General features: G+C 39.7%; 1 protein-coding gene across 1 annotated transcript in view; it reads left to right on the top strand.

The window, feature by feature from the left end:
- Positions 1-259: 259 nt before the first annotated feature.
- The window catches only part of PDS5A (PDS5 cohesin associated factor A), a gene marked incomplete at both ends in the record, with an annotated part of 84,332 nt that continues 66,741 nt past the window's right edge, over positions 260-17,850 (top strand). Inside the window, 2 exons of the mRNA XM_081999542.1 lie at positions 260-286; positions 1,091-1,261. Of these exons, the coding sequence (XP_081855668.1) occupies positions 260-286; positions 1,091-1,261 (198 nt within the window). The remainder of the gene's footprint in view (positions 287-1,090; positions 1,262-17,850) is intronic.

The raw sequence follows: 17,850 nt of genomic DNA on the forward strand, positions 1-17,850 counted from the left end.
TCCTCCCGGGCTGTTCTTCCCCGGCCGGACGGAGAGCGGCACTGTGTCCCCGCGGCGCACGCTCCGCCGGAGCCTCCCCCTCTCCCCAGCCGCCGCCGCCGCCGCTGCCGCCACCGAGCAGCCTCCCCCTCCCCCCACCCCTCCCCGAGCAGGAGCCGCCGCCGCACCGCGGAGCAGGGAGGCGGCGGGAGCAGCCAGGGCAGCGGCCGGCGGGGGAGGCGGCGGAGCGGCGAGGACCACCCGGCACGGAGGCTACTCAATGCTGCACCTTCCGGAGCTGCATGAGGTAAAGGCGGCTCCGGGTCCCGCTTCCCTCCGTCCCCGCTCCCCCCCCTCCCCGTCGCCCGCGGGGATGTGTGCGCGGAGCCGGCGGGGGGGGCTCTTTGTGGGCCCGGCCGGGTGTGGGGCGGCGGGGCGAGGAGGGGCTGCCGGGCGAGGGGCTGAGGGGACGTGAAGTTGCGGGAACAAATGGAAAGTGGAGAGTGGCCTGGCCCCCTCCCCGGGGGGGCTCCCGCCGCGGGGGGGGGGGCGGGCGGGGGGCTCGGCGCCGGGCGGGGGGGCTGGCGGGGGTGTTTTGTTTGTGCTCGCCGCCGCCTCCCTCCCCCCCGCCCTCCCCCTCTCCTGTTGGTTTCTCTGGCTCCCGATAGTTTTGAGGCCTAACTGTTTAGGCCTCGTCTCCCGGCTGCGGGGCCGGTGTGCCGGCTCCAAAGCCCTCCCCGGGGCCGGGAATTGCACCCCCCGGCCCCTCCCCCGGGCCGTAACGAGCCCTCGGCCCCGGGGCATCCTTCGATCGAGCCCGAAATCTCATTGTAAAAACCGTCGGCTCCGGACTAACAGTGTTGGGCTGGAGCAGCCCCGCAATGAAAGGAGGCGCCGGAGGGAAATGGAGGGGCCGGAGTTGTGGGGCGCGGCGGCGGGCCGGCCCTCGCCCCAGCGCCGCCCGGGGCGGGGGGATGCGGCGGGGGCAGCGGCGGGGGGCGCAGCCGGCGGTGGGGTAAGCAGGGCCTTCTGCGAATTGAGGGTGAGAAATGGAAAAAGAGGGTTAGAAAGTCGTTTCCATTCTGCTGAACTTTTGTTTTCTGACCGATAGAGGCCGGTAGAGGACTGTGGAGAAGGAAAGTTTATAACCAGCAGCACCAGGATGGACTTCCCTGCTGCCCAACCAAAACCTGCTGCCGACGGTAAAATCATCTACTATCCTCCTGGAGTGAAGGAGATTACGGATAAAATTACCAACGATGAGGTGGTTAAACGGTTAAAGGTGAGCGATCCTGACCACCATCCCCTTCCCTGCAACTTTTTCTTAGGGTAAACGTTTCAGCATGGGAAAGGAGGACTACCAGAGAACAGTTTCCTTGTCATAGTTGAAATGTCTCCTCCTTGCCTGCAGATCTTTATGGGAGCACCGCTTCCTTGCTTTTCCTTAAAAGAGGAGGAGTCGTTTTTCTAATTTGTGACTGTATGCTTGCGAGTTCTCTCAAAGCCAGAGTGGATAAACAGCTAATTCGTACGTGAAATACACCCACAGTTTTGGGGAGAGGTCTGAAGTGGAATCATAAGTAATAATTGCAGGATATGTTACCGAAAATTTTTCTCACTAAGCTAGAAGGTTTTGTGGGTTCCAGCACTTTGAGCAAGTGTAGCTGAGTGGGGGAAACAAGTACATCTAGTTAAGAGTTTTCTTGACTGAAAAGATAGCACGGTTCACAAACAGCAATGATGAATTTCTGGTTTGTAGATGGAATCTTGAAATTGTTCCATATGTAAAACTTGCCTCAGATTTTGCCATTTGATAGAATACATATTGTTTCTTTTCTGTTCAGTGTAATTGATGCTTGGCAAAGTTGCTAAATTCTCATAAGCAAAAGGGACTGTTACAAACGCATCATCTCAGCTTGCTTGACAGCATCCTGTGGGACTGTGAAGGCTTATATCTTTTGTAAAATTTCTTTTTAATCCCTTTTTCCACTGGAAACATGAAATACGGTGGTGATACAGTAGTATTATTTCTTAACTCTATGCTGAAAATAGAGAATAAAGTTGAGTATTGATCAGATACTGGCACAGTTCGTTCGTTAACGCCATGGTCTTTGGACTAGAAAGTTGTCATAACCTGGTATTTGGTCCTATGCCCAGGGTGGAGATGTAGTAGTAATTTTTTAGAGATCAGAACTATTGTCTCGTTTGATGATCTGTTTTTCCCGTCACAGCAGTGACCCCACAAAGATTGAAAAAATAGAAATCACGGTCTTGACTAGTCAGTTAGTACATAGAAAAATCTCTTACCTATAAACGTGAAGGGAATGTAGGCTTTCAACCATTCCTAGACAATAAGAAAAATAGAATTTCAAAGCCATGCATACATGTTTTGCTTAATTCATGTGTGTGTTGGCCATAATTTTCAGGCCAAGAACAGATTTTTTTTTTGGTAATTTTTTAAATGAACTACGGTTAAGGAATTCAGATGACCTCAAAACTGTAGACTAACTTTAAATGGGAACAAATACTTTGCTATTGGACCTACCATCACTGAAACAACAGAGGAAGATTTTTCTTCTCTTACTGGTACTGCTTCATCTGAGTTTGAGGAATTTCTTTGGGCAGATATTTGCTTTACTGAAGCATCAAGAAAACTGGAAATACTGTACATTTTAGAACTTAAACCAGCAAGTATTTTTTCTTTATTGTTTTGTATAGACTTTTATAATATTTGTTTATGAAATCCATGCTTCTTTGTATCAACTTGATTTGTAAGAACAAATCAATTTTGGTATGTGGAATATTATGATCATACAGCGCTTGGGATGGAAATGCTTGAAAAAGTTATTTTCAGTTAAAAGATAACTTTCCACAACTTTAAATATAACTTAATGATAAAAGCCAGCTTTAGCAGAATGTACAAATTCATGCATGAATCAGTCCTTGAAACGGTAGGGTTTTTGCCGCTTTCTTGGCCACACGTGAGCTAAAGATGCTCTGTGTGACTCTTACAGAAGACGCGTGTGTAACTTGGTGTTTTGGCCACCAGGCTTTGGGTCAGTTCCTGCAAATTTTTGTTCTTTTATCTTATTGAAGTCATGGTCAACTTAATTGGCTACAAATTTGTGTCCTTATTAGTAACTTTTCTGATACCACATCTGTATTTTTGTGCCCAGACCTCTTCTTGTTAATGAAGGCTTTTCTTATTATTGGAACTTGAGACATTCTGGGCACCTGTCCCAGAGTGCCTGAGCAGCAGCTTTTGTGCCAAGGACTTTCAAAAAGAATGTTTTTCTATCCTTTCCCTCCTTCTGCTTGGGGTTGTGGGTAATAAAATGTAGGCCAGATTCTTTTACAGTGTTTTGATATATCTGTATGATAACATTGGCAGTGTCCTGAAAATGGAAGTATTGAGAATTTTAAAATCAACATGTACCTCCTGAGTCATGCAGAAAGGCAAAGCCTCTGGATTGCATATGTATGATGAAGGAGACACCGATTCAGGTGCTTAATGGAGTCAAAGGTGGTTTCTGGTGTGTTAGGTTACATTGATGGATTGGTGCTGCCTTAGAGTGAGTGGGACAGCATGAGACAGTATGTGATGTATAATTCCAGCTATTGAAGAAGTGATTTTTAACTGTGGTGTGCTATGGCTGGGGACAAGTGTCCATTTAATAGACCCAATTAAGTTTAACCAAACTAGGCAGCTAGCATGTAGCAGAGAATTGAGGCTTACCGTACTTTGACAATAAAAATGATTTTTCTTTAGGCTAACGTTCTTCTTCACAGCGCATCTGTTCAAGTTATATAGTGATTGGTTTCAGGACTGTAAGTCAGATGCTTGTCAATTTAGTGAAGCTTGTGGGGAGAGGTGATAACTTTTATTTAACCAAGTGATAAAAGTGTAAAACAACAAACAATTCTAAGGCACCCAAGTGGTCCACTTTCAGTTCCAAAATCAAGCCAGCAACTAAATACAAGTTGAGAAAATTGTTCTAGCAATATTATATTTCTTCCTGTAAGACAGTTGAAGGTTGAAGTTTTAGAAACTCAGCATCTGCTTTGCTGCAAAGCTTCTCTACAACTATTGAAATTTTCTCAAAATTGACTCTATTTTACTGCCATGTCAAACTCCAGACTTACATATTGTTGTCAGTATACTATTAAATCTCAGATAGAACTTTCTTTGTTCACAAGAGAAATGGTCACATTTGTATAAAACCTGGTAATCGTTATGAATAAGATTAATAGTAGAGTACTTGTCAGATATACTAAAAATAGCCCCGTCAATCCAAAATGCATAGAGACTGACTTAAACAGGCTTTGTAAGCAAAGCCAGAACTGCCGCTGAAAGAAGTGGCTTGCTCTGCTGCTTGTCCCTTGTTCTCTACAAGCATTTTGTTTTGCCACATGCCAAAACAGTTGGGTGAACAGATCTGAGTTAAAACTTAGAGGAAAATAAAAAACCCCAAATGTGTGTTAATTTTAACCTGAATCGTTTTCTTGCCTGATTTATTGTGAGACCTCACAAATACTTGTACGGGCATAGGGGAAAAAGGCAACTTCTTTCTGTGGCAGTCCTGCCTTAGAGTGTTGAAGGAACTTCAGAGTCAGTTTGAATGTGGAAGTTTGCAAATGTTATCTTTTGAGATAGTTTTATAGAAACAATGCAAAAGTCCCCGTCTCACATCTTGCCTGCTAGATTTTTTAAGTAAAAGAAATAATGTACGATAACGAGTTCAGATACAGCTTTGCACCAACAACTATACAGTCTGGTAAAGTGTATGACAAGTCTGTAGAAAAAAGTGCAGGTTTTTCTTTTACCTATAGATATCAGTGTAAGCAACACTAATTCATAAAATCTGTAAAAAGCACATTTAATTAGACACTGAAGATACAAAAGTACCCCCCCCCCCAAAAAAAAGGAAGTTTCTGAAACATTCCAAAGGAAAAGGAGTGATAAATTAGCTTCAGCATAGAGATTTTTAACAGAGGTTTAAGGCAGTGTGAAAACCTGTTTTTGTGAAATTAAGAGGTTTATAGGTTAGAATTTATTGAGGGCGATGTAGTTCTTCTTTATCATAGCTAGGGTAAGTATTCTGGGTTTTGGGTTTTTTTTGTTGTTTGTTTTTTGTTTGGGGGAGTAATTTTCCTTTTGTTTTTCAATCAGTCCAGTAGCCTTGTTTTGCTTTTTTCATGGTGACAGTCTGGCAAGGTATTTGCTGTGAAGGTTTCTCTTGATTTCCACAGGTACCCTTCCACTGTCTCCCCCATTCTGCCTCTGTCACCCCACCCGAAGGCCTAGTTTGCGATCAGCTGAGGAAGTTAGCGCTCCTTGTGTGCCTTGAAGTCTTCCTTATCTTGTCCCATGGCATCTCTTAGTTATCTGATATGTATTTGTGCCAGAGTGAAACAAACACTCCTGCTCCTTCTTCTCATTGTCTTTCTGCATGTTCCTCTGGTTAGTAGATGTTGGTATCTTTGTAGTTGGGCCTGTTGTGTCTTTACCTCTGGAAGATTATCCTCATGTCATTAGAAATAGTTAATGTAATAATTCATCATATTATGCGCGGGTGTGTTTTAGGGATCTGTTACATAATGTTAAAATTGGGGAAGGTTGCTTTTCTGCTACTTAAATGTTTTGCAGTAGGATGGAAATAGGTGGGGGGGGGGTGGGGAAGCTGTTCTTTGCTCACCCTGATATTTCTGTATAAGTTAATGGCCACTCTCTGAGACTGAGTAGTTAGATGGATCTTTGATCTGACTTGTGCTACCTGACTATGCTTAAGGTAGTTATTTTGAACAAAACTAAAAAATACAAATTAGATCTGGGAGTAGAAAATTTACTTGCCGTTGTGTAATACATGAGAATTTGGTATGTTTGAGGGGAAAAGGTATACATATTAAGTATGTTGGATTGTATTAGTTAATAAATACTATTTGTTGGCAAGACTTACATGACATGGGTACTTTCATGGCTTAGCATCTGACTAAGTTACATGCTTATATTTCAGAATTTTAAGTAGTTTTGTGGAGGTCATATTGCCAGCTTACAGAAATGGTCCGCAGTTAATTATTCCAACAATTTTAAAACTTCCATTAATTGTATTTAACTGTAGACTGCAGTTTGCAATGTTCTTGAGCTATTGCTGGCCACCTAAGCTTACAGCCAAATTTCTAATTTGATTTTGCTCATAGTTTAATCTTTTTAATTAGTTTGACTCCTGTAACAATCAAGTTTTTCATTAACTAGGACAGGCCACTATTCAGAGGAGAAGAAATCTTGTTCTGATTTTTTTTTTCCAATGGAATATTAGCTGTTTGCTTTGTAAATGTCCCAATTTAATCAATCCTTAGAGAAATAGAGCATATAGGCTCACCCAGTTCATCTAGATGTTACTTAACTTCAAATTGATTGATGATGAGACCCTTTGGTTTTATATCTGATAATTTTCTTTTGTTACAAGTGCATCAGTAATTAATGGCAATTTCACGTGGACAATATTATTCTAATGGTTTCCTGGCAACAAGAAGATAAATACATTGTGAATGAGAGGAAGCCCCAATTTAAAGCGGCGGGGGGGGATAGAGGCTGGTGAATTAGGAATGATAGCTTCTGATGGTTGACCACCAAAATGGACAGACTAGTTCAGAAGTCCTTATGCTCTCATTTATTCTATTATAAGCCTCGAAGAATTATTAATTATGGGGTGAGGGCATGATGTTAATCACAGTTTAAAAGATGGGGAACTGAAGAGCTACTGAAAGGAAAAAAAATCCGAACAAACCCAAACACAAGAAAGACGAGCTGGCTTCGTATGCCTGATTTGGCATTTCTAAAATGTAACTTCTGAAGTGACTGTGCATTCTTTTGCACTTTACATGTTCAGACCACAAGTTCCTTTGATTTCAGTTACATTTCTGAGTGCCTAGCACTTCTATAAACCAGGCCTCATCATCTCTGCTTCAGAATGCAGAAAATTACAAGTATTTTCTGTGAAAACTTTGTTATAGGCTGTTTAACAGGTATCGTATAGAAACTTTGTAATAGGTGGGAGACTAGCATGCAAGTCTTCAGGCTTAACTGTTTTAAAACATGGCATAGAATATTCTTTTCCTGCAATATTTTCCTTCAGTTACAGTCTTCCAGCTTCAGTAAGTAAGAAAGGGGGCCTTTGGGCAATACACTCCTCTACAAAACAACCTTGATTATCAACTCCAGAGCAAGTCCTTTGTGTGGACTGAACAAAGTAATAGCTTAAAGTTTTTGGTTGTTTGGTTTTTGGGTTTTTTTTGGGGTGGGGTGGTGTTTGTGTTGTGGTTTTTTGGGGGTGGGGTTTTTTTGTTTGGTTGGTTTTTTAAAGAAAGGTATGTAATCACTTACCAAATACCATATTAAAATTAGGATTGAGGAGACTGACTAGAAGTTTGAGAAGTATGGGATTGTTTCCCTTGGGAAAGAGTTGTTGTGATAAAAGCATACAAAATAATGAATGGCAGATAGTAAATTAGGAATTTCTGGGTTTGCCTCCCTCTGCTGAAGAAAGAGCATTCACTGAAATTGAAACTTAAAGAATTGTTGAGGCTTAAGTATTTCTTAGGGTCGTACTGGAAGTTTGTGGCAGAGCTGATGATGTCTTTAGTGTAAGTGACATGCTTTAATCATATAAATCACTTGCTTTAGGTAGGTGTGCCTGTCAGTATGTATTTTTATGGTATAATGTGGGAGACTTGTTGTATATTCAGATATTTTAAATTAAGTTTGGATACAAAATCCTTGACATCACTGCATTCTTATGAGGGGTTTGTATGCATAAGTTTGCAAAACCGCAGGAGCCTTAGCTGTGCTCAAAGACTCATAAACGAAGTGTTAATCTCACAACAGCGCTATGAAGTGAAAGAAAAATTATCCCTTGGTTTGCAGACAGTAATACGGAGATGATTGATACGAAGGGAAATCAAACATCATCTGAGGTTACTTTTCTTCCTTGTCTACCTGAATCAATTCATATTATTTTGGCTCCTTAATGCCTATATGTATCTTTTGCTACCAAAAAGAAAAACAGCATGCAAAATAATTAGCAGATCATTCATTCACAGTATATATTATAACCATTTTGGTAGTTAAAGAAACAAAACTTTTGTCTAGTCCCCAACCTGTGTTAAACATTCTTCTTATATGATTTTTTTTTCCAAACTGCAGTATCTTCTTAATCGCTATTGTTACCTAGAAATCTAAAACACATGCTTATTATTGGTGTCACTCAAAGCAATGTGTGTTTGCTGGCTCTGCAGCTGCAGTAAACTAATGAACTGTATTCCCACTGCTGTGCTGACATCAGAATTTGGCTGTTGCAAAGATGTCTCAAGCGTGATGAAGTACTGGTAAAGGTAAAGATAAAATTGGCACAAAGTTATGTTCCTGCTTAGAAATGGAGGTTGAAAACTTTGTAGTAGCTAGATAGCATGGGATATCCCAAACATACGTTTTATTTATGTGAGACACGATACATACTTGTCTGATGGAGATGTCAGCGCTGCGGTGTTAGAATCGGTTTTGCAGCCATGGTGTGTGGGGGGGAATCCATTCAAATTTACTGTGAAGATTGGTCAGCCTTTTTAATGTCTTAGTTATTCTCAAGTGAGTTCCCATTTCTTTCTAGTTGTTCAATGGTACTGTATTGTCTTCCACTAATAGAGCCTGTCACTTTTTGCTGAAACACTCTTCAGTGTAGTCATTAGCAATTTTAGGCCTTATATTATGTTTTTAGTGTTGTATTTTAATACCACATAGTAGAAATTATGATGTCTATCTCCAGGAGATTTATCAAAACTTTCCAAACTGTTGAAAAGTTTTGCCAGTTTTGTACTGGCAAAATACATTCATAAGCATCAGAGACGTATGTCTTTTCTATTTCCAAACAAATTTTTGAAGTGATACGGGCATTAAAGATGAAAGAAGAGGAGAAAGAACGTTTTTTAAAAGGAGTTTGAAGAAATAAACTGTTTCTGGAGTCTTCTCTCACCCCCTTCTTTGCTGGCTACAGCACCTGAAAAATGTACATGCTTGAAAAAAAAGATATGTTCATGTTTATTAAAATTAATATTTGCTTGCAGTCATTAAAGAATTCCCTTTCCTCTGCAAGTCTCTGTCTGTCTTATGGCTTTCTATGGAAATAACCTGATAGACCATCAGGGAATAGCTTGAGATCTCCAGATTTCCAATAGTTTTTTTTACTATTATGTAACTTACTGATCTTTAAACTATTTTCTCACTGCATCTAACACAAAAGACCATCAAAAGACCAACTTCAAACTTGTACTTCTTATGAAAATCTTACTACCGTAGTTTCAAGTGCCCAGGAATTAGTCTCTCAAAAATGGAAAGAAAATGTATTTGTGTTTTTCCGTTTACTTTGTATATATGATAGTGCTTTGTCTGGACAAATGTTTTTAGCTTGCTTTTCTAATGAAATAAGGTTTCTATCTGATCAGCAGGTCTAATTTTGTTGCTACTGATCTTCCCTGAAGTTACATTAGTTCAAAATTTGCTGGTGGTTGGGCAAAGGATCAGAGATGGAAGATTTGTCTAATTGGTGCTGAGCAGAACAGAGACATCTGAATTCTGTTCATACAAAGGAAGATGGACCAGCACTGTTAAAGGTTTCAAAAGGCAGCAGCCCGTGTGCTAGCTGGAATAAATTCAAGTAATTCCCTCACGGGTGTTTCAAATGTTGTAGGGGATGTGCTGCCCCCTCCCCAGTTCTCCAAGCAGGGCAGCCAGAGGGGAGTGGGCAGGTAGTGCAGGAGGATGAGAGTGAGGGATGCAAGAAGGGAGTGAGTTGGCAGCCCTCTCGGAGCAGAGTGATGGGGAGCAGACCTGTTGGAAACCAGCCATCGTTAATTTTGCTGCTTATGATAAAACTTATTTCATATAGCAGCAGTAAAGGAGATAAACATCTAAAATAAAGCCCCAAACCTTTTTAATACTCTCTTAACCCACGGACTGGTAGAGGGCTATACATGGTATTTGAAAATATTACTAATTTTTTTAAGTTAAAGTGGTGGGTTTTTAACAACTAAAAATGATACCTGCTTTCCTTGATTGTCTTGATGAAAAGTGCTTATGTGATATGCTATTACAGAAAGGGTAAAGCAAAAATTAAAAAAAACCCAACCCACAAAAGTAGCTAAAAATCTCAAAAGCCTATCACTAAGTTCCTTAGTTAATGTGTTCTGTAGTATTTTTCTTACATAATTTTTTCTTCCAGTTTATTTTGGCTGCTTAGGATCATGATGGTACAAATGTTGAAGTAAAATGCGAGCAGTGAAAGTAGAATTGAACTTAGGAAGTGCTTAATATAAAGAAAATTTGCAGTTATAGCCTTATGATGATGCCATAATGTGGATGTGAAAAGAAGTTTGTTAAAATAAGTTGTTCCTTGAAAAAGATAAACTGATTGACTTGTGTTACCAATTTAATGAAAGGAAAGTGCTATTGGATATTTCCTCTTAATATTTTTACTCTATTTTCAGACAAAGTAGTCAAAGTAGGGTAAATCCTGTTATTTTAATATAATTTTGCATTTGAACTGTGGTGTTCTTATGTTACTATTTGAAAAAAAATACATATACTTGATTATCCAAAATGCAGTAATGGTACTCCATAATAAATTCATTATTGAAATTTAATCAAACCATATTCGCAGTTTAGTAGGGAATTACTTGAAATTAAACTTTGAGGAATATAAAAATTGTTATTTTCTTGTGATTTAAGAGTAAAACCTGATACTTGGTCACTTAACTCTCTCTGACTGCAGTGCCTTTCAGTGGGCTTTAGTCCTGATGTCCTAGTCAATCAGAAAGGATATAATTTTTCTTTAAAAACTTTGTTTACCCGAAACAGTGAAGAGGAGCTGTTCAGAAATTTTATCCCTTTGTTCATGCAATGGTGCAATGTATTGTAGAATAAATGGGGGGGAGTTTAATTCTTAAGCTGTTGCAATAATAAGAACAAAATAAGGTAAACTCAATACTTCTGATGGTAGAAACATAATTCAGCATTCTAGGGGGAGGTGGAAAAGGTTACTCTATATGGTTTTTTTTTTCCACAGGTGGTTCTTTCTTAGCACTGAATTGCTGCAAAGTTAACATTCACTCATTTAGAAAGCAAAACAAAGAAATGCAAGGCAACTTTAAAGCTTTTTGCTGGAAATACATGTTTATTTAAATACTTTATTCAGTCATCCTTTGTAAATGTAGTTGGCGTGTGTCACTATTTCTGAAAAACTTCTAATCCATCTTTTTCTCTAAAGCTCCCACTTCTGCTATCGCCAGTAAAATTCCAGTGGCAAGAAAAGAAGTACTATTTTTGCTTGTGTGAAGTCAGTAAATGAAGGTCTAGGAATTGCATTTGTGAGCTGTTAGTGACATTTTTTCTTAGAAAATATATGTAGAATATGAAAGTAGGCATAACTCTAAGCCTAAGGGAAATTGGAAAATCTGGAAATAAGATTTCAGCTTTGTTCCAGTTGGAGCTAGTAGCCTAGACTGCTGTGAAATCATGAGAATTTTGCTGTAGGAAATGGGAGGGTTCACCAAGTGCAAAAACCTGTATCTTTGTAGAATATATACACAGTACAACTCGAAGTAGGTCTGTAGAAAACCCAGTAAGTTGTAAAAAAACCCCAACTCTTTGAATGGGGAGTGCAAACCAAGTTAAACCAAGGCTATGTTTCTAAACCTTGCTGGGAAAGCGGGGGTGGCATGTAACATTTTCCAAAGTTACGCTCTTTCAGTCCTAGCCTTTCTTTCCCTTTAAAGGTTAAAACACCTTCAGTCAGATTACAAAGTAAAAAGGTTGCCATTTAACTTAGTTTCATTTTGACATCTTTGCCTACTGTTCTTAGTTTACGTATTGGAGCATTCTGATCTGAGTTGGATTTGTGATGTAGATGAAAGCATACTCATCCTAGAGTTGCAGCTCGGTGTGCCACTCCATTTCTAATGCTAAAATTGGTTTCTGATACCCATATACATCTATGAGGGTGGAGTTCTCCACTACGCTTTATCTAGCAGTGAAGGTGGTTTGAGAGATGTCTTCAGGTACTTTCTTACACTGGCTCTGCCTCCTGAGAAATTGTGCTGTGGAGCTGTGCCCTAATTCACGCTGTCTTGAGGCTCTTCAGAGTCACTCAGACTTCAGTCTGTATGTGGGCTGTTAGGAGTTTAAGTTTCTGTATACTATCTGATTTAACGCCTGTCAACACTTTGGTTAAAAGCGTGGCGTCATGCAACATCCCCATAAAATTAATTTTAAAACTAGGCTCAAAATTTTAGAAATGAGGAAAATATTAATTGCTAGCATTTTTAGAGGCTTTGTCGAGAGTTCTCCCACTGCTTTTCATCATCTTTATCAATTTCGTGCTCAAAAATGAAACTGCGGGCAAAAATAATTTCATCAGGAAGGTGAAAAGGTGGAGGGGTAAGTAATGACAGGTTAGTTCTGCAGAGTATTGCGAGTCAGCTTAGTAATCTGAGCTGACCTGCATAGCGGGTATTTTCACATAGTCAAAAGCAAGTTAGTTTATCTAAAAGTAAAAAATGCAAATCCTCTTTACAGAGTGCCAGAATTGTGTTTTGGAAACTTGTCATCCTGATGCTGTTGTACCTGACTGCTTTGAGTGCTCCTAAGCTGGTGCTGCTACTGAAGGAAACAGTTACTCATCATCACCGCTGCTGCCATGGCTGTTCAGGGAGAATAACGATTCAGTTGTTTGCCTTATTTCAGTCAGCAGCACTCTCAAAGTCACAGAAACGAATCAAGTTTGTGAAGAGTAGGAAGAGAAAAGTGAAAAAGAGAGGCACACAGTGACTCTAGGTGAGGAGGGGGAAAGTAGTATAGTTGGAAAGGCTGTAGTTGCTACACCAGTAGCTGGAGCATTGCCCTGAAGCAGACCCTGATGTGCTTCACGCTACTGGAACGTGTGGAAGCAAACACCAAAGCCAGCACTTCGAGCAAGTGAAGTACTCTTGCTTGCTTGCGGGCCATCCTTTTTCACACGCCAGCCCAGGTGTGTTTGTGGCCTGCAGGATACTGGATTGTGGAAGTATTCCTATTCAAAAACACTTTTTTCCAGATTAGTTTTCATTTGTATCAGTGTGACTTATGCAGTCACTTACTACCCTCTCCTTGTGCTGGCAGAAGCTGTATGACAATCTCGGGCTGGCAGAACTGTCACTTGGAAGTGACAGCTTAATTGGGAACACTGTGCTCATTGGGTTTGACTTTAATGAATCTTTAAGTTGATTTAATGAACTGCACCCTAAGATTAAGCTGAAGCAGTCCCACCCTCCCCTGTGCATTTCTACAGCCATGTAGTGAGCTGGTTCAAGAAGCAGATCTATCTGAAAAGTAACCTGACCAGAAAAAGGCATTTTTTCGGTAGTGTCACTCATCAGTCGCATGCCTGCTGGAGTAATGGAGGGACAGGTTTGACAGATTTGGGTTGACTCACACTGCCATAAGACTGCACCCTAAGAAATTCTACAAACATCCCTCACCCCCCAATTTGGCGAGGCAGTATCTGTATACAAAATGAAGTGTGTCCCTTGTTTTGGCAAGTGGCAAATATAAGTGCAGTGAATGATGTGCGAACCTTCCAGATCTGAAAAAGAAATCAAGGTGCAGAGGAGAATGTTTTCTGGTTAGAAACAATTGAAATCAGTGTCGCGTTCATACACAAATGTGTGGATTGTGCTGGTGCCAGTAATTTTGAACTACCGTGAATGTTGTGGAATCCACCATGAATCTTCTAATGTTTTAGCTGACTGGCTGCTGTAATAGATAGTACCATTCATCCTAATACATTCAAAATAAATTGATTTTATATTGGAATTCAGAATTGGTGTGGTAATACTTAGTGAGAGGTACTTAACGTACACTTCTTTCTCTAGGAATGTTTGGTTTCCTCTTCCCCCCCCAACTGTCCTTCCCATTTGTACAAAAGAAAGAATTTGAGGTTTCAGTGTTTTTCAGGCCTCCCTAAGCCCGATGGCTCACAGTTCTGTATCTGTGTTGTTATTATGAGATGTGGCCTTTGATGTTTAGACTGGTCTTTTCCTGTTCTACAGTCCAAACTACTGAGTCTTGTGCTATGACTTGAACTGGAGTAGGCGGTACAGGCCAGTGCTTGCAAACAGAGTTGTCTTCATGCCAGCTCTCATTCTTATTTTCTTTCCCCTCCTAACGCCTGCTGTAGTTGATTGTTCTTTAAACAAAGACTTGTGCTAACTTACAGGATGTATATCTGTCTGTAGGGGAATATGTGTGTGCGTATGTACGCATATACAGAAACCAATCTTTTATTTCCAGATAATAACACATTCAAAAAAAATTGTACTACCCAGCAGATAGGCACCATAAATAGCTTTCTCCCCTAAGCATGAACTGATAAAATGCAAGTAGTAGAATCTTTTTTTGTGTCATCCCAAAGCCAGCATTATTAACACTCCACAGGGCTCATAGCAAGGACAGACCACAAGTTTACTGTTGCACATGAAGCTCTTACAGAATTATTAACAGAAAGTGAAAACCCTTCTTTTTTTAAGTGTTACTCATTTAACTCATTTTTCTTACATTTCAGGGCCTGAGAATTGTGCAGAATATATTATTAAGGACTCCTTGATAGGCCGAAAATCTGGCTGCTGTTGAAAAATGCTTGAACATAATTTATTTTAGTCTTTGAAGAGACAGTATTTACAAGGAGCTTGCACTTTTGTGGTGGTGTACGCATTAAAATTCTGTAGTTGCCAAACTTCAGCTAACCTTAGAACTGATTTTTGCCCATTTTTCTAGTAGTAATTTGTTTGTGTATGGAAACTTTTATGAAAATAGCTGCATGGGAATGTTGGCAGAAGCTGTTGGATGAAGTTGTATGGATAATTTTGATTATACAAATCCTCAATTTGAGATCATATGACTTCATCTCATGTTATTGAGTAGGTTTGTGGCTTGTTGTTTTATTTTGTATTATTATTAAAATAAACCTTTACATGTAATCTTCAGAAAGCTTCAAAATAACACTTAAGAAATTAATATGAGGATATGCTTTACATGTATTCACCAGTCAGTAGTATATTGGGATTCCTGGGGTTCAGTCTTTTTGTTCGTAAATAAATTCTGGAGACCTTAAGTGAAGTCTTGATTCAAAATCTCTAATTGCCTTTCAAGTGGTTGATGGTATATGATAAAAATTGTGAGTAACTGATACCATTCATGACCAATGGATCAAGTGTTCAGAGGCTTGACCAACACAAAGAAACTTGGGTACATTGATTCTACATAAAAATCATGTGGCAAAGGGAAGCTAGATGGAGGCTGATACCAATTTTACTATAAACTGACTTTGTGCTGTCTTAATTCAGACCAGAATGCATGCAGAACTGTCATACTGAAAATGGGGGGGGGGAGATGTTCTGGTTTTCCTGGCCTTCTCTGAGATTGCTGACCAGGCAGGAGATACTGCTTTCTCACCCAAGTGATAAGCATACAGAATACAAAATGCTTAAGACGGAAGAGTATGTTCAGTGATAGGAAAACTACTTTTCTACTACTTGGCCTCTCAATACCCAATACCCACAAGAATCAGCTGTCTTCTGAAGTGCTCTTTCTGACACCTGAAAGCAGCTCCGAAGCAAATTCAAAACAAATGTTGTAGACAGAGCATCAGCCATATGCAGGTGGCCACTACCTGACTTGTATGTTACCCCATGATGTTACCACTATCAAGATAACCCTGTGTGCGAGCAGTCAGAGCTCTGGCAAAAAAAGACAAATGCTTAACGTTAAAGCTGAGCAACACAGTGGTTTCAAGCAGGCAGCAGGAAGTATCTTTCTCCATCTTTCAGTTTTCTTTGCTGGATGTTTCCCTATAGTACTTAATACTTTTTGGTCCTTAGTACAAGGCTGTATTTACCACTAGTGAGGCAACTGTCAATAATAGCATCTGGGAGTAACACCTTCTGGCCTCTCTGCTTTGCTAGGAATTTCATCCCTATCCAGATTACAATTATTTACTTTACTCTCAAGGTCTGGAATACGATTCTGTGGTTAATCTCATCACGAATGTATCAGTATTTTGTGACTAATAAAAATACTGAAGCATTTTCCTCAATAGAAGTTACTTGGACGGCAACTTGTCATCTCTTCCTACACTAATTTCCCATAAAATTCATAGTCAAATCTTAGGTCTCAGCCCTTTTCTTTAAGGTGCTAAATGGCTTCAGCTTAATGCCTGAATTTTAGACCCTAAAGATTATAGTTGACAGTTTTTGTTTCCTGATCGTAAATCTTCACCAACAGCATTTTTAGGATGTTCAATGAACTCCCGCAGCTATTGAAGGCTGTTGCAAACCTCCACAATCTGTAGGCCAAGATGCACTTCTGAAGTCTTCCTTTCTTGCTATGAAAATGCAATGTGGAATATTTTTATTTCAAATTAAAAAACAAACAAACAAAAAAAAACCCTCACCAAACTACCAAAAACAACAACACAAATTCAGCCAGAATAAAATACTGCACTGTTACATTTTTCTTTCTGAGATGAAAAGGTGAGAGAACACACACAGCAAGATATATTCCATAGGTGGTTGTTTGTTTGTTTGTTTGTTAAACCATTTCAGTATACTACTGACCTGCATGCTGTGATCATGAGGGTGATTTAAAAAGAAAAATATGAAAAAAACAAAGCCAAAACAAAACAGACCTGCACAAACACCAGAAAAACAACCTACAGAACATGAATGAAACTGAGTTTCATTCTGGTTTGGCTTTTGAAGAGTAAAAGCAATGGAATTTCATGTATTTTAAGTCTTGTATATGCAAGCTTAAAACAAACATACGAGACTTATATGGGGTTTGGGATCTGAAGGCAATAACTATACAGTGTAGAATGTTTTTAGATAAGAAAAGTAAAATTTTGTGCTTATGTCTCATGCTTAGGAAAGATCAAGTGGTTTATTCTGACAGTCACCTGATCAACTAGTTGTCATTCTCCTGCAGAGTTTGTATATGAGAGATCTGTTGTGCCCTTTTATAGGTAATGTTTCCTCTCTTTTTCAAACTTTCCCAATCATTGGGTTTTATAATATGTTTTAGCTGCTTTTTAAATCTCTAGCACATGCATGTGTACTGCTGTTCTGAGGTCACTGCAGCTGAGCAAGTGGAGTTGAGTCTCTGTTCAATTTTTGAGTCAGAGGAACAAAAATCAAGGATCATCTTTAAACAACAAGGCATTATTTTTTGCTTGTGGCTTCAGGCCACTTCAATCCAGTACTCTTCTTGAAGTGTGCACTTTCTTGCATGTTCTGGGCAATCATAATTTTTTAGGCTGAGGCTTGCTGCCCTCTCTGTAAGCTTCTCAGATTTCTCTTTGGCACTGTCTCTGTCACAGATGCAGACATCTGTGAAATGACCAAATCCTTTGTGAATGGATAAGGAATTTATGTTCATGCTTGGGGTACAGGTTAGTATTGTTTTAGGTGTCTGATCTTATAAAGAGAACCGGCCGCATCTTCCAGGTATTTCAAGTGATGGCAAAAGTTGCTCACTGCTGAGGTGTATGCACTGTCTTAAGACAGTGATACTGTTGTATTGGTAGAATTTATTGAATAAGTTTAAATAACTGTACTATTAGACTCTTAGAAACTGTAAAATTTAGTGGGTAGCAAAATACTATATTTCTAATAAGGTAATAAACTAGCTGCTGAGGTAATTTTAAAGAACCAAAAGGTAAAATATTAACAGGGCCATAACCTAAAGAAGTGGATTGATTCTTACACTGTTTTGTACTTTTGGGGTTGAAATATCTC

Source organism: Phaethon aethereus (genome assembly GCF_964289735.1).
Source record: "Phaethon aethereus genome assembly, chromosome: 4".
In the NCBI taxonomy this organism is placed as follows: domain Eukaryota; kingdom Metazoa; phylum Chordata; class Aves; order Phaethontiformes; family Phaethontidae; genus Phaethon; species Phaethon aethereus.